The 23,355-nt window shown below is 38.5% G+C and overlaps 2 protein-coding genes across 3 annotated transcripts in view; both read right to left on the bottom strand.

Annotated features, from left to right (window-relative positions):
- The window catches only part of LOC146138627 (uncharacterized), a 49,197-nt gene extending 35,847 nt beyond the window's left edge, over positions 1-13,350 (bottom strand). For both annotated transcript variants that reach the window (XM_083393434.1, XM_083393435.1), the window contains exons 1-3: positions 13,185-13,350; positions 1,948-2,058; positions 1,243-1,338 (exon numbers count right to left, since the gene is read on the bottom strand). In XM_083393434.1, coding sequence (XP_083249560.1) covers positions 1,243-1,338; positions 1,948-2,058; positions 13,185-13,287 — 310 coding nt within the window. In that variant the 5' untranslated portion in view covers positions 13,288-13,350. The remainder of the gene's footprint in view (positions 1-1,242; positions 1,339-1,947; positions 2,059-13,184) is intronic.
- Positions 13,351-18,369: 5,019 nt separating this feature from the next.
- LOC146138626 (uncharacterized) lies at positions 18,370-22,086 on the bottom strand. The gene is made up of 3 exons (XM_083394622.1): positions 21,497-22,086; positions 19,549-19,661; positions 18,370-18,958 (listed from the first exon to the last, which is right to left on the bottom strand). Exons 1-3 carry the CDS (start codon positions 21,857-21,859, stop codon positions 18,370-18,372), a joined length of 1,065 nt encoding a protein of 354 aa, XP_083250748.1. The 5' UTR covers positions 21,860-22,086.
- Positions 22,087-23,355: the final 1,269 nt, after the last annotated feature.

The raw sequence follows: 23,355 nt of genomic DNA, 5'->3' as shown, positions 1-23,355 counted from the left end.
GATACGAAATTGTATCATCTTCAGGTAATGGAAAGCAATTAAATATGTTAAATGGGTTTTCAAATGAATCCTTAGACAGCTGTGGATCTAAAACTCTGGTTTGTATCCCCAATACGACAAGTTAATTTGGCCACGTAAAAGTAACCGCACGTACTAATATTACTTACAAGGCGATCAAACTTGCGCAAAAACAAAGGGCGGCTTCGCTGAGTTGATCAGCCTAATCCCGAAGCCGCATTCGTACAAAGAAGGGAAAACAGGTGTCGAAAAAACAAGCGCGTATGTGCTGTGTCGGGCAGCTCGCAAGCCGCGGCGGCCAAAAGAATAACCCTCGCGGCGTTGTATCGTGAAGGCTTAGCAACAAGGCTCTCAAGCTTTAATGCCGCGGCGCGATTGGTTGGGTGGGATTTCCCCGAATACCGCGAACCGAACGCGTTGTTATAGCGCCGCGATAATATGTAGAGACAAACAAAATGGCTGAACCCGGTCGCCGATTCCGCGTATTATTGACGCTCTGGCTACTTAGCTATGGAATTTTTTCTACTTCGCACACAGTGAGTAAGGTAGGTCTTTTTAATTGTTTCTCGCAGATGCGTGGAGCTAATTAATTACGTATGCAGCTGGATTATTATAGATGACGCTAAGTTTGGCGCTGTAGGCATTTTTGCAAGATTATATATCGCTGCTGCAACTCTCCCATTCTTTATATTTCCTTTCTTGCTATATTCTAACAATTCAATTTTGTTTACGCGAATAAAGGAAATCTTATCTTATCGGCACGATCGAAAAACACCTGCACTTTGCACAAAACAAAGCAGTAGGTTGACATGCATTAGGAGCAAAATATGCACAAAACAAAGCGATAAAACATAATTCGCTGTTTATTTTCGCTCCATTCTTCAACTAAAAGCGCCTCAGCCTTCTCGTTAAAGCGCACAGCTAGAAGCCGCAAACAAATCTACATCTCAGAATTGCTTGTTGCGCCGGAAATAGCGATCTTATGGAGCGCTCAAATCGCCATTTGCGTTTCGAGGTAATCTTTTGAAGAATCGAATTCACACAATGAGTATTTCTTGTAAAAGTTTAACAATAGCGGAGTCCGCTGATAGCGAAAGTATCTCTAACCGCCAAAATGACTGGCTACTATGCAAATTCGGTGCCATTATAGCGCTACTGTATGCTATTTTTAAAGGCGCGGTGTTATTCACAGGTTATTATGTTATTTCACAGGTTTGTAATTACCTAGCGGAACCTCAGACAGGCTTCTCTTGTTCAGGTTGTTGATTGTGTTTGCGTCTGTGTCAACAAATCTGTACAGGAAGCCATCGTAGTCCACACCTGGGAGAAAAAAAGCATTCGCTATAAATATTTAAAATTATTATGAACAAGACGGCAAACTGTTGTGCCAATTTTTCGTCAGCGGTGACCGCGTTTAGAACATTTCTGTGATGCAATCTTTCGGAAATTTTTTACCCAAAGTAATTTTGTGTAATGTTGTCGAGCTTTTTGAGATAAAACTAATAGCCTTGTAAAAGGTTGAAAGAACTCTTGGAATAGGGTTTTTTCTTTTTATGAGATCATTATTTATAAATAACAATACAGTTTTAATATATTTGCTTTTGTTGGTTTTGTCGACACTTTAAATGGAAAAAAGGTAGCAAAATAATAAATAAAATAAGAGGGCTAGTTAAAAGATTTTTTATTGGGAATTTTTTAGTGCAAACAACATGTCGTTAAAAACGCATTTCGGATTTACACAACAATGATCTTTGTGTAAAATAAGCTGTACAAATTCAAACAAACTTAAATGTTTCCTTAAAATAAATTATATTACCAAATTTTATCCGGCTTCCTTTTAGGGCACTAGCGAAACACTCATTCAACCTAATACAGTTTAATATTGTATATAGGCCTTTAAACACCCAGTTCAAAATAATGCAGTTATACCTTTTTCGACTGTTACGTCCCATTTGTAAGTGACGCTGATAACGTGGGACGACAAATCGCTTCGATTGGGCAGCGAGAAGGTCACGTGATCCGATAAGTTCATGCTGATTCCTGCATTGAGAAAAAAATCGTTTGCGAACAATTCCAATTTTCACTAATTGCCGTCTGCGCCCAAAATAAATTTAGAGGCCGGAAAATGACTCGGCGCCAGATATTACGCGGTTGCGTTGCGTAAAGGTTTTTTTGTTAAAAATATATAAGCACGCCCGGAACAGAAACGGAACAATTTGAGCGCAAAAATAGAAGCTCGCTACATTGGATTGTTTTTGTTTTAATTTTAATTTCCACGCAGGCGTGATACACGCAAACGCATATTTACGTATTTAAAAATAAAGTATTTTAAAGTAACTCATTTCAAGGGCCGGATAACTGAGCGTCAAAAAATTGTCGTCAAGTTTAGGATTTATTCAAGATTTTATGGGAATTTGCATCCGCCCACATTTCAATTCTACTTCATTAGGAAAATATGTCGCGGGTAGATTTAACTTCATAAATTACGGGCCGCAGTGTGTTGACCCCTGTTTTAAAGCAACGACTTCAAACTAAATAGCAAAAATGGACAAAAATTAAAGCTATATTTAACCGTTTTTTATTTATTAAAATGTTTGTTAAAAGATATTTATTGAAAGATTTGGTTTTAATGGAATTTAATTCGTTTTGGAGGTTTTATAGCCAGCAGTTGTATGCATCACTCTTAACAAGAATCGACTTGCTGACTGTTTACAGCGAATTTCAGCAAATAATATTTTTTGGTTGCTTAGAAAGAATCACAGTAACTATTTTAACAAGATATATCATCTTTTTGTTTTATTGTTTATGAAAATGTATTTTTGTCAATATTTGCTTACAAGTCCTCCATTGTTATTTTGTTAAAAACTTAATTAAAATCTAAAAAGCTTAGATAAGGAGACTAAAGTTTAGCAACCACTGATTTTGACAAACAGACAGTTGACAGTTGGGTCATTCGAATTGTGTTGCGAACTTAGCATGCTTTTTAAAAGTTACTCATCACAAAAAGGCTTCGATTGTATCAGTGCTTTTTAACCGGGTGTAGTGTACACCTCAGGATGTACTAGAAAATTGTTAAATGGTGTACCACATTGATGAGGTGTACTGGGGTGTACAAGATACCGCATTACATTAAGCCTGTGATCAGGTATCATAATGAACAAACACGTTTATTACCAGACTGAATGCTGGAGTGCTTAATACGTGGCACAACATGTATTTAAGCGACGTAGCTTGTAAGATACTACAATATGAATAGAGTAAATATATTCTATTTGTAACATCATAACAAAATATTTCTCTTGATAAATCGTTTTGTTAGGTACTAACTGGTTCTTCATAACGGTAAACAAATCTTTTTGCAGTACAACAGCGTGTATGTTTCTATACGTTCAGTGCATTGCGTGGATTGGCGTGTACAAGTTCTTCAGTAAACGTAAAACTGTGTAATGTTCTAAAAAAGGTTGGCAAGCACAGGAATACATAATAGCGTTCATCCGAGAAGAGCAACGTATGCAGCAAATATACCGATCGTTTGCCGACGGCGGCCGTTTTTGCGGCGAGGTATATTCAGTAAAAACAGTGGCTTCGTAGCGTCACAAATCGCGGGCAACTTAATCCCACTAACACGCGCCGCACCACCTGGCCACGCTAACGCTCTGTGTCAACGCCAACCTTTAACAAAACGTGTCGACCAAAGAAGAATACCACAGGTGCAACCGCGCTGCTATATTCGCGGCCTGTAGGTGAAAGCGGTTTAAGTAACGTGTCGAGCCCGATTTCATGTTGTTTCCACCAAGGCTCGACTGATAAGGCCCTGAAGACGGGTTTGGGCCGAAAGGCATTACCGAGAAAATACAGCGCGTGCTTGATTTGGTTTACTATATTGTAAACTTGTATAGGGCGAGGACGGAATAAGCGTTTTGTGCATAGACCACTCATAAATTAGATCAAGAGTTCGCGTTAACAGCGGGTATTTTTTTTATTATGAAATGTAGCTTGAACCAAAGTTATTACCATTTTCTCCGATTTCCCGTTAGTTTTCAAAGATGGAAACCACTTATGACGACTAATTAGGCTTTGTAGACGGGTTTTGGCCCATGCACATTACATACGCTGATAGGCGAAAACGCACCGCGTCCTTGATTTGGCATAGTATGTTAATATTGGGCGAGGACGGCCTGCACGTTTTGTGCATAGATCACTAGTAAATTAGATCAAGAGTTTGCGTCAACAGTGGGGATTATTTTAATATGAAATGTGGCTTGGCCAATGCTAATCACCATTGTGTTTAAATAATTATCTTTAGCTTCAAAGGGAACCAACGTGTTCTTTTAAGAAATGTATTTTTTATGGAAACCAATTATGACATGAACATTCCATAGCATTACTTCGATCATCACGGTAAAGCTCAATAGCATCTTCTCGGTGAACATTAATTCGTGGCGATTATTCCCTTTGTAAAACATTGGACTTTGATTGTTGATGAAAGCATTAATTCGTTTTTTTTTAAGAATATATAAGAAGTATAGTATCGACTCAACTCAACGGATTAACATACTTTTTCTACCCAGTTTGAAGACGACATTAATTGGCCGCAGTGTTTTTTCAAGGTGTTTTGAAGGACCGAAACGGTCTCCCAACTTTCTCCAGCGGTTTCCCAAATTTTGAACTTTTTGGTATTTAAATGAAACACTTGCGGTCTCTCAAAACTACTTAGCGGTCACCCAAACCAAACCTTAAAAATAACCCTGATTGGCCGTATCACGTTCCTAAAATTGTGGCCGAGCAAAAGTAAAATTCCCTATAGCCTGAATTGGTGCCGTTTTCGGACCACAGAAGGAAAAAAAGAGACCGGTTGCTTCTACGTCTAGATGTGGCGTGACTCACTTTAAATAGAAATAAATTCGCAAATAAACATTCGTGCGATCGTTGTTCCGTGTACAGTGGGAGAAAACAATGTCTGGGCACGTCAACTATAGTCGTTTGCTCTAAAGCTAAACCACATCTGGTTATCAAGTGCGATTATGTTCTCTTGATTTCTATTGAGCCGGTTAAACGGTAAAGGTGACCGACTTTTGTTTTTTTTTTATTTCGCGCTGTTTTTCTGCGGCAATACTGTAAAACATCACAGTGTTTTACGATTGGAATATTAATCAGAGTTTTTTGCTGTGCCTAATTAAAAACACACTTGAACTTGAGAGATTGGTAAATTGCCGTTTTACAAAGTAAAAAATTATTAACTGTTCTATAAACCGGTTTTAACCTTGCTTAAGCTATACATATGCTGGTAGAAGTGCATTGAAACACGCTGACCAAGAAATCAGAAAAAAGTCCAAGCTTATTTAAAAACATTAATTTAAATTAATCATGGCTTTAAACATTTTAAAACACGTTTGGGTAACATTGTTTTCATCATTGCCAAAAATTATAAAAAATCTTATTGGCCTCAATACACAACGAAGTTAATACCATTTAACACCAGGCTAATGAAGGATATATTTCTGAAAAAACTTTAAAAGCAACGGGTGACAGTTAGGAATAGGCCAACCCAAAGGTGAAAAGTTGATAACGATAAACGGGTTCGAAACAATTCAGCGTTAATGGCAAACGTTCGACTTTTCATGATTTTTTAGGCATGACAGTTTTTGGACCTGTGGCCTGTACTTGAGACTTAACAATCCTGATTCTTTGTTAGACAAATTCCTTTTGAATAACAAAGGAATTAAAAACGTTGATCTAATAAATCACAGATCATTTACGTGAATTCATTTTATAGTAAGCTCTATTTTAGTTGTCTCGTAAAATTCAATACTGAAAAATATTTAATTGCAAATATATCAATTCCGGCCGAGAACGTAAAAAGTCTTTTTTTTTTGTATAATTTTCGTATAATCTTTAAAATCCAATATTGAGATAAGGTTGAATGAATGTAATTCCTGAAAGCTATTTTAGTAAGAGTGTCGACCAGGAAATTTGGAATGGGCGTACAGCTTAAAGCACGGAAATGACGACAATGGATGGCCCTGATGAAATATGCTTTTGCTAATGGAAGCCGAAACGGTAGAGTCATTAATAAAAGTCAACGTCTGGGCATTGTATAGATTTACCATGTCACACAAGAGATACAAAATTACATTTTGGAAGAAACTTTTGGCACAACGTTACCAATTTTACTTCACATGTTTTCGTGCTATCAAACGACACTTAAAGACAATAGCGATACATACATATGCAAGCCTAAATTACTGAACAAAAATGCCAAAACGAAAAGGACAAGCATTAGAAAACGTGCAGAGGGTTTGCGAAAGTTATGTATAATGCACAGGCGAATGACCGAAGGGATAACTTTAACAACAATGACAAAAATCAATTGTTCAACTGGCAAATATCGGTCCGTACATTGGAGGCGTCATTGCAATGTCGGTGCCTTAAAAATAAGATAGCAATTTCACGTTAAGATTTCCCTGATACCTAACAGAAAGTTACTTTGATTGCTTGTTGTCATTATTAAGTCACACCAAACTTATTAAAAACTTAAGGTCAAAATGCAAACTATATTTGTTGTAAAGCAAATGTCAAGATCCGATGCTTCACTAAGGGATTAGGTACGAACTTGCAAGAAAGAGGAGATTACAAATTTATACCGAGCTACTTCCGCTACCAGTTCAACCTTTCTTAATTCATAGCGACCGAACCCACGCAAACCTAAACAAATAGGCGAAAACAAAACAACTCCATAGATAGCCATAGATCCAGACTTTATTTGCCAGCGAGTTCAAGCGAGAGGACACGGGGAAATTATATTCGCCTTACTCGGAAACCGTAGCGAATAGGAGCTTGACAAACAGCAACAAAGCTAGCGTCTCGCTAATCACAGATTTTATACAGAAGTTGAACTGACGACATTTAAGTCAGTGTTGGTCTTGAACCGCACACGCTGTGTCGTGACGGCATTTCGGGCGATATTTATCCCACCGTCTATTGTTTGCGGCCTATTGGCGGCTGTTATTCGCCGCCTTATACCCTACAGCGCCCGTGGCTGAAATTCGGAAACAACCAGATCAGGTTTACCGTGCTCTTACTACTACAGCCTATCAAGCGAAATTCCGTTTATCGCCAGTTGTATTCTATTATTTTCGAAACGTACTTTTCACGCTTGCGAAAATTTTTGCCTGTCAACCTGAAAATATTACATTCTCACGTTTTTATACCATTAATTTGATTATTCCGTCATAGATATTCCTATATTTGGTAAAATTACGGGTATCGGTATATTAAAATAGTAAATATTGGACATATCCAGGTTTAAATGTTTTAACGCGAATTTGTGATAATGGCTACTATAGCGCGACAAAACACGGGAAATCCCCAAATAAGTGACGTACTCAAACTGTCGTAATATGACGTCATGCGAACGTCTGTACAATTGCATTGAAAAAAACACTTCTTAGGTTTTCGTTGCAAGGCTAAACGGGTGCATAAGCCGGAAATAGCGTCACGGGATTTCTATACTAAAAGTCCAATCGGACCCCACATTCACTTAGCAATTTGTATAAATAGCGAATGAGTCACTGATTTCAAAGATATATTATTTAACTGGTTAAATGTAGGCCACAAGCCGTATTTTTTGTCATCTTTTCTGAAGACAGATGACAATATTGTTACCTTTCCAGAACACCCAACTATATATAATAATTAAATATTCATAAAAAAGTTTATCCTTCTTTTTTCGCAAAAGCTATAGTATTCAATCACATTGAATGAGTTAATAACTATTAATTCTAAACAAACTATAAAAATACTTAAAACAAACGCGAGGTATCGTTTACACACCTATAAATCCTACATTTACAGTAAATGGCGCAGAAACACAAGTTTATTGTTCCCATGACAAATGTCTACATAACAAGATAAGGCAATTTTGCTAATCCGCGAGTTAAAAGTAGAATGTTTTGAAGCTCTAGTAGTGTAGTAAAGCACATTTAGAGTCAAAAGAGGGTATACAAAAAAGGAAATGTTAAATGGTATTATTTTGTTATTAACCTTGTTCACACAGAAAAAAACAAAACGAGACTTATCGAAGCACCAACTCCAAAAAAACGTGAGTTCTGTGTCAATCTTGGCTGTGCACGTTTCAGCCAGCATCTTGTACAAACAATGCGAAGGTGGACATTTCGACCAAACGACTGTATATGGACAAGATGTCCGGAAAGATTATCGTGGAAATAAATTATTATCAGCGAAACAACGTGAAATGAAGAAGGCTCCATTCGAGGAATCGGCTCAAGTTCGGAAATGATTTCATCTCCATACGTTACAGCTATAACGGGTTTATCTTAATGTTGCTGTAAATTTAAAACCTTAAGTGTATGCAACATCTCGATTCGGGCCCTTACGAACACCAACTGTCCAATTGTAACGGCGCCACATCAATAATAATTAATAATCCAACGGTAGACTTTTGGGAGACTTTTGCAGATTTTCGTACAGGCCAAGGGGTCGAAAATAATAGCCTGCGGTGAGAATCGAACTCATGACCACTCACGATGTATAAACATGGTAAGTGTACAGTGTACACATACTTGAACTTCGTGTAACACATCTCGAACCGACCTATTTGTAATCTGAATCTTAAAGGCCTATCCGTAATTAAAACGACAGAACGCCAAAAATACGCAGCTCCTTTACTTAAACGTATGTACGGAAAAACAAGTATGTACAAAAATATGTAGCCAATACGGTACGGAAATACACCACAGTTTAGTAGAGATCGAGTGGAAAGTACCTACTGATAGCAGAGTCGACTTTCGAAAACTTTTCCGAGGGATATTTTTAATTAGAGAGGTTAAATTGAAACACTGTGAGTTCATTTCGAAGACAAAATTCGTTCAACGGCCCCAGTGATCGCCTGGCACAAATGCTAAATTGTGTTATGCGTGCGAAGGGGCGACTGCTGTATACAGCCTCGACTCTGTTAGCATTTGCTCAACACCCCAAGTTCCGGATCGATTAATGTCACACAAGCACGTCAGCATCCAAGCGTTAATGGCGACCCGTTCCTAGAAAGCACGGATTTTAATCGGTTCGAGATTCTACTGTTTTGGTTGCTTTTCTGCATCGCGCCTTGCAGGGTGCTTGCAATTTTACACGACATACACTTTGCCCAACATTAGCGACATTGGGAGGCATTTCACGTTATGGTGAACCTGACATACAACGCTGAAAATGGTCGTGAGTTTGCATACACACACCATAGCCCCCAAAACACACAAACGCACGCACTGGCCGCGCAAATAGCCGCGCAGAATCACGACCCACAGTTTTATTGGGCCAAGTCGTGCCAAAAAACGTACAGCCTTTAATAGATTTGCGGTTCGGACCCAGACGGGTGCACTGCTGGCGACTTGCAAAGTGCGCCAGACCGATAATAATAATAGTGCGACGGCTTTCCGAGAATCGCACAACATTGTGCGTGGCAATTGTCGCGGCGGCACGTTTTAGGCGCCGTTTAACTTATTGAACGCATAGGCGCGTTTCGTTCGAGGGTTGGGGGTGCAGTGCATGGTACGTTTCCTGCGTGACTGTGCAATCTCCAGAGGCGGCGTAAAAGGGGCTCAGCGGCGCCTGGGCAAAGTTGACAGAGCGATCACGGTCAATGCGCGGCGTCTGTTAGCACGCAATTGCTGAATCAGGCGTCTTTACATGTCGTCGGTGGGGTGTTACGCATTACACTAGTAATCCAGGGCATTTGTCCCTTTTTTGTTTTGCTTTAGTTTGACACTTCATTAACTCACTAGTTAAGTCCACGTATATTTTCCGTTTGTTATTTTCCGTTAGTTAATTTGCTTCACCGATTGTAATATTTTGTATATTTTTGTCCATCTCTAAACGTCAATGAAATGCGATTCACAAGCCGAAAATGTAGAAACTTATTTGAGAAAACAATAGAACTTGTTTGCTCAAAAAAGCCTGTTTTGATATAACATACCGATTAACGCTGTTTTACTATATCTCGTTAGTTTCCAAAACTTGAAAAGTTGAATAAATTAAATCACGACTTGGCCTAAATTAAGATTATAAAGTTTGTAAAAACATCGTTAATCTTAACAGACGTGATTATGTCAGTGTGACAAGGTTTCTTCGGAGGACTTTTACCAGCGTAATAAAACAATACACACAGTCGTTAAAACTGCTTTTCAGAAAAGCACAAATCGACAAAATCGACATTCTATTGTCCAAAAAACGCGAATTCTCAGAAGGGACGTTTTAAAATCCCATCGCAAAGTGGACCGACCGCCAGTTTAGGCCGCACGGCACTCAGTATATTTAATTGGGCTTAATTGCCAGCGTGACATGCAATATGCCTTCAAACGCGGTTTGCGTCTGGTGTAAATCCAAGCAAGCTAAAATCGCTTTGCGTGTGAGATTCTGTTCAAATTAACTCAGCAGTGATCGCACTTCTGATTAAACACCGCTTTTGCAACGACAGTACAGGAGTACTAATTTTTATGTTTTTCTGAAAAATTAAAAAAAAGTTTGGCTTTATCGACATGCATACATTTACGAAAATGCAATTTGATACATGTATAGGAAACTGAAAGAGTATTATGTTAATAGTCTTTTTAGGCGGTTAGCAAGTTTTTTTAAACCTACATAATTTGAAAAACACGTGTCAGCTTAGTTGAATAAAAAGTTCAACTTTCTGCAAAATTAAAAAATTCACTTGAAATGATGTAGACGGTAAAGCTTATCCTGGACTATATACCCGCTTACTTCATGCCAAAGCAATGCAAACTCGCGAAATAGACGTCATGGGTTGTACACCTTAGTAAGAAAGCACAACGTGACTCCACTGACGCGACTGTAGTATCCCCACCTTGCCCCACCCTTACAGCAGCACGCTTTCGATGTGCAGGTACAACAGTATCTCCTTGTGTTTTACCTGCATAAGGTTTGAACCCGTGGACCAGCTTGTTGTCATGTATACAGCGCTGCGCCAAATCCGGCCCCGATTAGTCTATAGTTCTTTCAATACACCGCGTTCATACATCGCGTGCACTTTTACGCCTATATAAACATCTTCCGCCTCACCCTTGGACCGTTAAACAGAGCGTTGGACGCGAATAACCTATGCTACAGGCTTGGGAAGGACAAATATGCCTTAAACTTCCACTAATCGCACCCCCAAACCACGGCTAGCGTTTCTCACGTTAACCGAATTGTTGCCCACAAAAACAGTGAGTGAAAACGCAATAGTGAACATAGGGCAAAAACAACACACAGACAAACGATAAGATTACTTGTACGTTAGTGTATGGCCTCATTCAGTCCTACTCCCAGTCTTAGCCTTTGGAATCCGACCCTGCTTCAGGGCCTACAGTAAGCTAGTTCGTGGCCCGCTTGAAAAACTAGCATGATTCTGATTGATTAACGACTTTTACTGCAGCATTTTTTCGCAAGGCGATTTATAAAATAAAGCCAGGGACATCATATAGTGTTCAAGCGAATAGGCTAGCGGTGCGGGAAACTCACATCAGCGTGGATCTAAGAAGTGAGAAAAACTTTGAAATCGCAATGCATATCGGTCTAATGACTTCGCATATCGACAGGGTGTTTCGGTAAAGGTGGCCTTGCAGCGTTTCCTCGTCCTACTGTGACCAAATTTGGCTGCGCTTAATAGACAAACAACAAACACGCAAACCGACAACGCTTAATTCGCGTGGCCACCTGTGTGCGCTCTTACAAAATTGCATCACCAAGTTGTCGATTTTTTGGCAGAAATTCACATTCGGTTTTTATGCACAACATATATTCTAAGGTTCGCTTTAAAAAATACTAATCTGTAAGCTAACAAAATTATTTGCTTTGGTCATTGAAAAATCAAATATAAATTATGTTAACCCATGAACCTATTTTGTCTTTATTCACGGCGATCGTCTCTAAGCCGGCATCATGCATTGTCGCCAAAAACGTGTCGGCCTAAAAAACACAACGTAAACAAATGCGCAACGCAATCGCGGTCAAACGCTGCGTTTGTGACAGCCGTTTGTTTAGATTAGCAGTTGCGGAAAGCGAGGACACAAAAGTAAAGCTTTAAGCGAGTGATTTTTAACCTTTAATGGCTTACGGGCACACCTCTAATATAATAAATCGATTTTCGGCAATCCTACTTGAATTTTCGATAAGTGTTTTACTGAAGTGTCACTATTAATGGAACTGGGACAACGGAATCAACTTAAAACATGTTGGAAAATGTCATTTGATATAATGGTCTCTAATCGCATGGTTACACAAACAGTTGTATCAAGAAGCTTAACAATTGAACAAAATTCAGATTCTTAAAAATTCTCGAATACTTATCGACACTCTTAAGCATTAGAAATGGTACACCAGGGCGCCGCGGCACCCCGGTTGAGAACCACTGCTTTATGCAGACGAAAGAAACAGAGACAACATTTTTCCGCCGATAAAGGAGATGGGAACAACAGGACTGCTCAGGTGACCGTGCCCTGGTACTAACTGCTCTCTAATCCCGATTAACTCTTGGCCGGATTTCGCATTTATCGGCCAGCATCAAAGCGCACGTTCAACTCTACATTGCTGCTGTGGAACATTTGAGAAACACAGTACGTGAGTTTTGTAACGCCAAGTGCTACCCGACTTTTAAACCTGCGGCATACACACGTGGTCGTTGAAACAAGCCGGTTGCTTTTCTCTTTCTGTCTGTCCGGACCAATATCACGAATTCTGGGCGATTTTACAAGAAATGTGCCGTGTCCTGGATTGGCTTAGCTGCACATTCGTACTAATGCAGGCCGTACAGGTTTTAAGACACAAAAAATCGTGTTTGATCAAAAAAAATAATTTTGAATCAACCAATTTATAACCAGTTGTTCACGAATACCCCGATGATCATTTAACCAACATATTTAAGAGCATAACAAATTCAACTACAGTCTTTGTATAAATACAATGCCAATAGCAAATTGACCCCCAAACAAGTTGACTTAAATAAGTATTTCGTCAATTTATTGACGAAAATTAGTTTTCTTAGACGCTAACTGTTTCTTCGAACCTTTAGTTCTACGGAGCTTTCACAAAAACCTCTCTGGCCCACTGCCATGTTTCGTAAATTACGCATAAAAATGCGAATTTACATGTTTTACCTGTCAAGGATAAGCAAGGATTCGCGGATACTTTGGCGATTGGTCCGTTCCAAATCACGAGCAGCAGCAGAAGTTCCAGAAAGGCGCACAGCTTACAGTCCATGTCCGATTGCAAGGAAGCAAGGTTTTACTAAGCCTGTGGAATGTGGATTCACCACTCTAGAGGTTGACCATTCTAAAAAGACAAAAGCGTCGTCGTTAATCACGGAAAGCAAAATCGAGAGGTTCATAACTTTTTGCGGAATCTTAAAGCTAATTTTTTTATAGGGATTGAACTAAATTATACTAACCTGCAAAACTGAACTAAATACTGAATTCAAATACTGAAATAACTCTTCATAGTGAATATGGTGTCCGTATACCTCCTGCATTCTAAAACACAAAGCTTCATGTATATGGACTTTGGTGAATATTCTGGCTAAATTCTAACGACATCCATTCAAGATGTCTCTCAGGAATGTAGAACAGCTACCATAGGGAATGTAGAACGGCTACCCAAAGGTGCTCGCCAAAACAGAAAACATATTCTGGCTTCGCATGCCAACAGGCCGTCAAATGGCCGTCCAGAGACACTCGGGTGAGTTTATAAGCCACCACGACTAGCGGCAAAGAACTCACAGAGCCTAACATTTGAACATTGGGCATTAGTCGCGAAATAACTAAAAGCGAGAAAAAATATCGGCACAATCGAGAGAGGCGCGTAATCAATCACACGCGAGGCGCAGATGCACTGTGCTCCCCAGGGCCTGACGCGATTCTCAGAAGGCACGCACGTCACACCAGCCAAACAATCAATAAGCACTGATCCGTCACGAAGGGTGGCCGGCCAAAACACCAAGAGCGCGCCAGGGACCCTCGGAACTCTGGCATCCCCTGCGTTGAAAATCGGTTTATCGCCAGGTGAGAAAACGTTTATGTGCGAACGACGCCGCGAAAATGCGCGAAGGCGTCCGAAATCGTTTGCCAAAATCGCAAATCTCACCCTTTACGTCTTAGTAAAAAATCACAATAGGCAATTTCAAATAGCAAACTCGGCATCACTGCTATTAGTACTTTCTAGAAGCCTTATATTTTTAAGTTTTCAATCATTAAAAAAATATCTATAATACTGTTATTGAAAACCTTGAACAAAACGTTGACAAACATTTCGTAAACCATCAAAAAAACGATATCTAAAAAACGCGTCCATAACAATTATAAAAATAACTTGTAGTTGAACTATTTTAAAAGCCATGAAATACAAATTACAGTAATGGGGACCGCTACATTCTTAATAAAACGCTAAATGTCGAAAGAAATTGGAAATGTTCTGCATACCAACCCTAAATACGCTCAACGATGACAAGTTAGATATAATTCAAAATCGCATTATCGCGTGCGCGAAACGGCAAGGCTAAAGTAATGGGTTGTTAAATACGACCAGAGTCTGTCGGCCATCTCAGTCTTGATTCGCTTCATCATTTCCTGGTAATTATGCTTTTGGCAATAGAAAATCCAGTGGATTCACCATGACCATTTACAGATAAGTGAATTACATTATTACTTTACAACGTTTTATTTTTAAGTTATTCTTTTTTTTTCTTTTTTCACAAAAAAAAAATTAAGTCGTAAGGATCTAAACATAGTTCGTCCGTATTTTTTTCGGTGCTAATAAAACACAACATGATATATGTTTATATTGTAAGATATTATCCTGGCTTTAGACTTATTGTTATCAACGTAATAAAAAATGTAAATTATGAACGAACGGGTTTACTTTTAGCCATTAAAGCATATTACTTTGCAAAATTTTTTTCAGTGGTACAGGTCAAGCGCGCCTGCTTTTGCTAACAATAAATACAAAACGTTTTTGTCAATTTTTTTTAATGTTACTATTATTGGCGCTACAATTACCGAAATTTGGGGTAGCACTAATTTACAGAATAATGAATAGTCAGAATGGTCGGAACTTAAATATAATAACACTTGACCCACCTTCACCCAAACGCTAACCCCCACCCTAACTCAAATATTGTACGTTGGTTTAATAATTGTTTTAACGGGGTAACATTTAAATTAATTAGCGTTCAGACCATTCCGACCATTCATCATTCCGTAAATTAGTATTACCCGAACTTGGCAACCAAAACGATAATTTCCGCCCTGCGCAGCTTTAAAAAGTAATCTGAAAGTAATAGTTGCTGCACAAATATCAACGGTTCCTCTCAAGTGTTGACCTTGCGTGCGCTTGGCGTTACGTTGGCCTATCAGATTTTTCGCTAAACCGCGCATGCCGTATCTATTGTAACACGAGGCAGTCAGATTTTTATCGGGACGCATTTTAAGGCTATAGGGTTTAGGTGCTGTTAAGTGCCAAAGCGACCAGGACTGGGCTGCAAAATACCCTTTAAGCAGAGGCTACACATTTTGTTTATTGCTCCTGTTGGTATTTGCATCCAAGGCGAAAACGATTTTAAAACAAGTAATCTGCGGTCTCTCATAATACCACAAGCACAAAATTAGTTAATAACAACATTCAATTACTCGATTCATTACGTATTTTAACACCGACAGCATATGATTAACAGCGTTCCACTCTTAAAATACAGCGGTGAGATAAATATCAGAAATGTCGTTTTGTGAAGGAGAAAGTGGAGAAAGTATTTCTGTCCGCCGAAAATTATGTCGTATATAAGCGCAGTGCATTTAGCCGTGTGGCTTCAATACAACTCTAGTCTGATATTTAATGCCAGACCGGATGTTTTGAGGCATCTCATATCCAGGCCAGCCAAAAAAAATTAACCTCGATTTTTAAGCGCTGTACTGTCAAAACAAGCAGAACTTTAGTTAGTTTTAACAACATATTGGCTGAATAGTATAGATTATTTTTTTTTTAAGTAAGTTTTATGAACAGTTTACAATTAAAAACTATTCTTGAACGTTTGAGAAAAAATCAATCAGTGAATACTGGCCCCACACGTCTGCACATTCGTACACAAAATATTTAAAATCTATCTAAAACAAAATGATAAAGCCAAAGAAATATGATTTACGCAAAAACTTGCCTAAAATTTTAGCCTAAAAATTCGATAATTTGTAAACAAACGCAGTTGACCGTTGATTGGGCATTTTAAGGCATTGTGTTAACGTCAATATACAACTCCAAAGATCTACTGACTAATAAGACAATTAGAATACGGTATCCATCTCTTTTTTGTTACAATTAATCTGTTAATATTGAGATGAGTTAAAACTATAATGCCGGGCAACACGAAAAAAATATTAACCATTCGCTATATTTTATTGTTTTACTATTTTGTTAGCAAAACATATATTACTTGAACGTCGTAAAACTGCAGTATATAGCCGCCATTACTGTATTCTTTTTCAGTAGGCCTAATACATTCCCAGTAGGCCTAATACATGTTTTTCAGCGATAGTTAACGACACACTATAACGAAACTTTCTTCCTTTCACTTTTAACAATTAATTTTTTAATATTTCTTCTTTCAAAACACTGTCTAGCTGTCTGTATTGAAACCACTATTTCCTACTAACTAAATGTGTGCTCATTGTACATAGCAGCTGTCCTGTAGCCTTAACGGCAAAAAATGCCTTTATACAAAGGTTAAAATGCCTGTTTAAGAGTAATTTTAACGATTTGCTATTAATGGTGTGTGTGTAACCAATAAGCCAGTACTAGCAGCCCTTCTCTTTGTGACGACATACATACTGCGGCTTTGTTTCCCGCTAAAAAGGCAAGGCTATCGGTATTCGAGGCATCAGGCAGTTTTAGCGATGGGCAAAAAGATTAAAGTAAAGGCGTCCAAGTTCATTACAGTATCGCCGCGGGCCTATTAACATCTTTCACGGAAGTCTCATTTTAAGTAGACATTTCGAGCGCCAGTTCTGCAGGCAACATCGGCACGAAAGACTTCAACATCGCAATCTAAGCATTCCTGTGCCACCGCAGTTCCAGTACAACTTTTAATTAGCAGCCTGGAAAATTGGCTCGATGTTTTGCTGCCAATTGTTTCGAGGCAACACAAATCCAAGAAATTCTAGAAATACGTGCAATTAAAATGCTCGAACAATTACGCCTTAAAAGTGGTACAACTTTTGTGCACCGGCGTGGCTGAGATATGGATAAACCACTTCAAAGTGCTACCGCCCGAGAAATCGACTGAAAAGCTCCCGATTAGTGACCTGTTTGACTCTACAAGTGTCCACGTTGTGTACTGAACATGCCGGCTAGTGTATGCAATTAAGGCAATTAGCAAAATGCGTTTGACAATGATGGTGCATATTTGGAGGTGTCACGATGCCATTTCATGAAGCAACATGACTAGTTTGCCCTATTTTGAGGTAGTGTCATTGCTACGACATCGCGAGCAAAAGTTCAGTTACGTGCTTCGGTTTCAAATGTAGTTTTTTCTCATATTTCAAAAGATGATGCCCAGCTTTTAAAGTAGTTGGTCTGACATTTTTTATTGGTTCCTCGACAAAAAAGTTGGGAACCACTGAATCAAAGAAAAGGTTTTATGCTAGAAATAATACATTTGGTTTACCAGTGGGGAGAACTTTGAAGGGCTTTCAATTTTGTGCGTCACTTACATTTTTATATTTTGATTCCCTAATATTTAAAATTGTTTTAATCGAATTTCTACTTAACCATAACAAAAGATTTTAGGAAAAAAAAAGAATGCTTTTTAGCAAATGTCAATTGAGTTGCTCAAACCAAATTAAAAATGATAACACGAAAAATTTACCTTTCAATTATTTATGCTAACGACTTATCTCTATTAAAATAACATTTATGAATACCAGATAGCACCAAAACTCATTCCACGAACACGTCGAACAGGGATACAACACATCTCAAGTAGTCCGAAACTAATGCAGAACTTTAAATAATGAAGTCGTTAAATACAATTTGAAATTATATTGATATAGGTGTAGGCTTGGACATATTTTGTTTTTTTCATACATATTTTTTTTTCATAGAGTAAAAGTTAGATAACAGCGCATGTTGAAAATCTGTAACGGCGTCGTGTTTTGGTATATAGGTATAGGCTATGGTAATAAAATCGCAAAACCACGAATGAACAAAAAATAGCGTTACAGTTTGACAAAGCTGCTACCGTGTATAGCGTTGTAAGTACAATTGCTTATTTCCTCATATTTACCACGTAATCAAGTGTTGACGTCACAGCCAAGTTGACGTCACAGCCTGGCTTCTCGGAAGCAACGAGGCGAGAAAAAACATGGACAGAATAACGCCGAAGCACGTGATCATCACCATGGCAACGCACGCGAAAGCGCCGCGCAAGACGCCGCCAAGCTGCGTAGCGTAGCGTGTCCGGCAAGCGTTCGCGTATACGTACGTAAGCGTCGGGTCCGTCCCACACCTTTGAACGTCCGTGAGGTTCGTAATGCACACGTGCAAAAGCGAACTCGCCCCTAAAATCCCGCCGACGCATGTCTCATCCGACACGTTGCCCGTCGCCCTCATCCGACACGAAATGGGGAACGCGCCTCTAGCGCCACACTGCGGCGAGTGCAAGACAAGCGACCAGTCACTAGCAAACCAGTCTGTGTGGTTCCCAGCACCGCAGCACCTTTCATTTTCCTGTAGTTGATCCCACTCTGCGGTTACTTTTGCTTGAGTGGCTTGGCCGTATTGGGACTGAAGCCTTTTTTTCATACCTTGGTTCACGCTGGTTGGGAAACCGTCGCCGAACACGTCGCCCAGCATGACGCACGAACCGATGTCAAGGATCACCACGTAAAGCAGGCTTAAAAGTAAACGGCCGCAACAAGTTAGGCTGATTTTAGTTTCGAGGCTTGTAACTGTTTTTTTTTACAACACCTAACAAGCTAAGATAAAACTCACACGTCAAGCGTCCCGGGCAATTTCGTTAAACATTTTTAGCAAGAAATAAAACAAGTTTTAGTTGGAAATAGCGAAAATATTTTAAATCCGACATAAACTTATTAAATGTATGACATAATTTACCCCTTTAATTATACTATTCTAATCACGACCGTCCCCGATAAGCGCTTCTTAAAGCGTTTATAATATATCACATTTTCTTTTTTATGCGTACAATCCTAATATAAAAACAACATCGGGCAAAAAAATTAATTTCAAAGTAACCTATGTAAAATGAAAATAATTGTTAAAAAAAGAAAACAAGGTTTTATCAGAGTGGTGAACTGGCGTCGTTTAGTTAGTTCAACTATTTTGTTAACAAATTTCTAAAGTGTGTCAAGACACACGGAAGAGATCCTTATGATAAGATGCATCATAATCAACTACGGTCGTAGTTGATATTACTTTTTTACTTTTATCGATTAAAAATAAAAATGTCGTTGCCCTACTTACACCATGGCGGAGCATTTGACGGCTGATGACGTCAAACTGCCGACTTGGTACGTCAGCAGGGCCATTCGAATTGTAATTGCACCAATGAGCATGAAAAGCAAGCCAGCCGCTATCTGAATAAACAAAAAAAAACTATTTAAGTAAATAGAGTCGCTTTTTTAAGTTATACGTACTGTATTTGTTTGACTTAACAAGGGGCCAAAACAAAATCTTTAAAATCAATTTTATAATAATTGAAAAAGAACCAAATTTGTAAATAGCTTTATGTGATACCAAAGCAAAATTGATAGTAAAAAATACTTTTGATCCATGATTATGATTTAATATTCACTGACACTGTGGTTAGCTAAAACAAACAAGTAACATTGCTTCCTCTTTTATAAAATATTATTTTGCCTTCTAGCGTACATTTCCTAAATTTGCTTGAAATGTCGATTGCTAACGATTTTTAAATTATGTCACATCACGGAATTTGTTAGACCAGCCGATAAACAAAAAAAGTAATGTTTTTTGTGACAAATTGAATAAACAAAGCAGGATTTCTACTTGGGGAATTTACTGATGTGTACGCATGGCAAAAGAAACAGCCACAAAATATCTTTTCATTACATTTTCGAATTATAAAGCATGATGTCACACATGGTTTTTATACTTTGAACAAAAAAACAGCAGGCGTTTTCCTAATGAACATATAGGCTTTCTCTTGAATTTTAGTTTTAAATAATGTCATCTATCAGCTTTTACAGTTCAACAGGGTGTCAAAAGCAAGTGTTTTTAAAATACCCACAATAAATGTTAATGCTTTTAAACTATAAGGGACAGAGATCCGAGTTCAAAATCGTGATGGATTCGCGCAAGAAATGCCAACATGACCGTATGAACAGTATACGAATTTGCATGCACGGTTATGAACGTGAGACGGGCTAGGATATTTGACCGAGTCAATCAATATTTATACGATATTAATTTCACAGAGCGGGTTAAATCATCATTGACGGTTCTATCACCGCACGATAACAATCAAATCTCGCCAGCAGCTTCAACGTCTTTATGATGTTGCGTCATTGTCAGGTGTCCAACGTCTTGCAAAGGTGTTTTTGTGGAACGTTTTTGCGGACAGATTTTTATGCCGAATATTTTCGCAAACTTAATCATGCAATCGTGATATATCTTTGGCCGTTTTTGCATAAGCGTGCCGCCGCAAACAAGGATTAGATCTCAGTCGTGAAGGCACCAAACGCATTTTCTTTTGAATCTTCGACTTAGTCACGAAATTAGGTTTACAAAACACTCAGCTATTCATAGTCTCAGAGGTCCTGCAAAGTGTACAGGTTACGGAATGTCGAAAACAATTAGACAACCGCTATATGGCGCGAGAGACTTTGTTTTATTTTGACGGGGAGATTCACAGGCACCTACTATGAATTAAATTAAGACTTTCAATCCAAGGATGAAGACCTTACAGTGGCTGTTTGATTTGCGGCCGACTCTAATTTAGTTTACATGTTATTTTGATTCACTATTGAAAGAATTTTTAAGTTTAACGTTGTGTCATTGACATAGGTCTTAGGACCTTTTTATTTGTCTATTGCTACAGTGTCCAGAATATGTACTTCAATAAATACGAAATTATGCATAAGAAAACAAACATTTTACCTAATCAAATTAACAAAATTGGGTCTTGAACATTATAGTGTTTATTTTATCTATAAGTTGTAAAAATAGTTGAGTGGCATTGTATTGAGTATTGGGTATGGCTATAGTCACCAGTTTTACATGCTATGTTAACCTATGGCTCTCTGCGCCCTATCCCTGTTGATCTTTTAGTTATTTTTAACGCAATTCCATGCGATGTTTAACTTTGACGTAACTCCCGTGTGTGCTTCCATCAACACGGCTACCGTACTAGTAAGGTTTAAAAGTAAGGTTTTTAAAACTTGAAACTCACCTGCAGCATTCCTCCATTGGTCAACGAGTTATGATTGGCCAGGGCGCTTGCCCGTACACCCTCCACTACAGCCCAAACACCAATTGCCAAACGCAAAACGGCGGACAACAGCAATGTGAACATGCACACGAATATGGCCAAGTGAATACGGTCGTGGCCCGAGCTGCAATTCAACTTTGCCAGACCCTTGTAAATAGAATGTCGTTCCCGCCTATGGCGCCCAGCTTGGCGCGAGTGTCTGTAGCTAATGGTGCTGATAGTTGGCGGGATGGTCGACACGGCGGCGTCGCTGAATTCTCTGCTGCTGGCTGCTGCTCTTGGTTGAGGATTAAATACAGCAGGCAAGGAGTTTGTTAAAGGCATTTTGACCAATTTATTAGTTTTAACGCTTGCTTCGGACTTTTCGGCCACAGTTTGCTATCTAGAAAGCTTCATCGTACAAAAGCGCACTGTTACAAGTTAGTAAAAATACGACTGGCTTCATGTCGGCTTTAGAACTGAATTGACAAGTTGTTTTTCTTATGGTTTCGAGCTTTCGAAATTCCTTGCTTTTTATTCAAAATCACTTTGCTTCAGCAGGAGTTTCTCACTACTATATACACTGTTCAGTCACGTATATGGACAAGAAACTGAAACAAGCCAGCTCATAGTTTTGCTGTGTAGGGGCGCGCTTACGTTAAGCTTTAGCGAAACAATGCGAGTGATATCGAGTTTCAATGTTTGTTCAGACGGGTATATCAGATTCATTCTAGAATGTTTAAATAAATTCGTATAAAAAACGAACGTCCTATAAAACACTAGGCCTACCAGTGTAAACTCTGGAGCCCTATAATACTGAGTCTAGTTATCATTAACCAAATAATATATTACAGGATGTCATGCAAAATGTTGCCTATAGATTCGCCCTTGTCCTTTAAGACTAGTCTGGATTTTTTTGGCAAAACTAATTGTAAACTTTGTTTAAAACAAAACTTTTATTGACATATATTTACAATTCACAATTTGTTATTATCAACGTTTTAAATGCACCTACATATCGAACAAATATCATGAACACTATATAAGCAGGCACAATGTTTGGTAATTCGAGCACCCTTATGTTTTCTAATGGGCAACTAAAAAAAACGGCATGTAAGTGATCAATATTCCTTTTTTGCAATTTGAGCGCCTCAAAAAAACATCAGTGATGTACGTTACCTACATATTACACTTTAACATTCACAGCTTAGCACAAAACGGTGGCAACACTAACAAAATACAAAATCGCATTCTAACAAAATACTACTTCCAGCGTTACAAAACTTTACATGGATGCATTTAGAGTAAACTAGTAACGAAAGTGGCAAGATGGGCTAAGAGATGTGCAACAGAAACGGGCATACACGACATGGTAGAGTCCACCTACCAGCACCAAAATAAACAAAGGAAGTAGGAAAAGCACCATAGATTTGGTACAAAACTCAAGTATTTTAGCCTTTACAAACTTATTTTTAGTTTTTGAGCTGGTTGTCGTGAAGTACAAAAAAAACGGACGTGATCATTGCCGTAAGAAGACTACAGTCGTAGAAGATAGTTTTTTTTTTATCTTAGTGTTACAAACTTACTGTGTTTTTAAAAGTCTAATTGTTATTTGGTTCTTAAATATGTCTTATAAATTATACCTGACAAAACCACAATTGACTATAAAAACGATATGACTTAAAAAAAGAATTTTGTATAAATGAATGCCTGTTTGTTCACAAGCCCGAACAATAAACTAAATTGTACGGGATTTATTTGAAGTAATGTTGCGAATCAGTAACACTTGGTATTGCTCGAAAAAAAGAATAAGGGCGCATGTTAGTTTGAAACTGGCGGTA

The sequence above is a fragment of the Ascidiella aspersa genome, chromosome 7, assembly GCF_963924565.1.
Source record: "Ascidiella aspersa chromosome 7, kaAscAspe10.2, whole genome shotgun sequence".
Classification (NCBI taxonomy): Eukaryota; Metazoa; Chordata; class Ascidiacea; order Phlebobranchia; family Ascidiidae; genus Ascidiella; species Ascidiella aspersa.
This window is presented reverse-complemented; position numbering and strand designations above follow the sequence as displayed.

Bases quoted from the DNA above. Each gene is read 5' to 3' on its own strand.
- LOC146138626 (XM_083394622.1), bottom strand. From the start codon at position 21,859: ATGCCTTTAACAAACTCCTTGCCTGCTGTATTTAATCCTCAACCAAGA. The intron at 19,662-21,496 runs GTGAGTTTCAAG...TTGTTTATTCAG, and splicing joins CCAATGGAGGAATGCTGCAG to ATAGCGGCTGGCTTGCTTTT. The intron at 18,959-19,548 runs GTAAGTAGGGCA...TTTACTTTTAAG, and splicing joins GTCAAATGCTCCGCCATGGT to CCTGCTTTACGTGGTGATCC.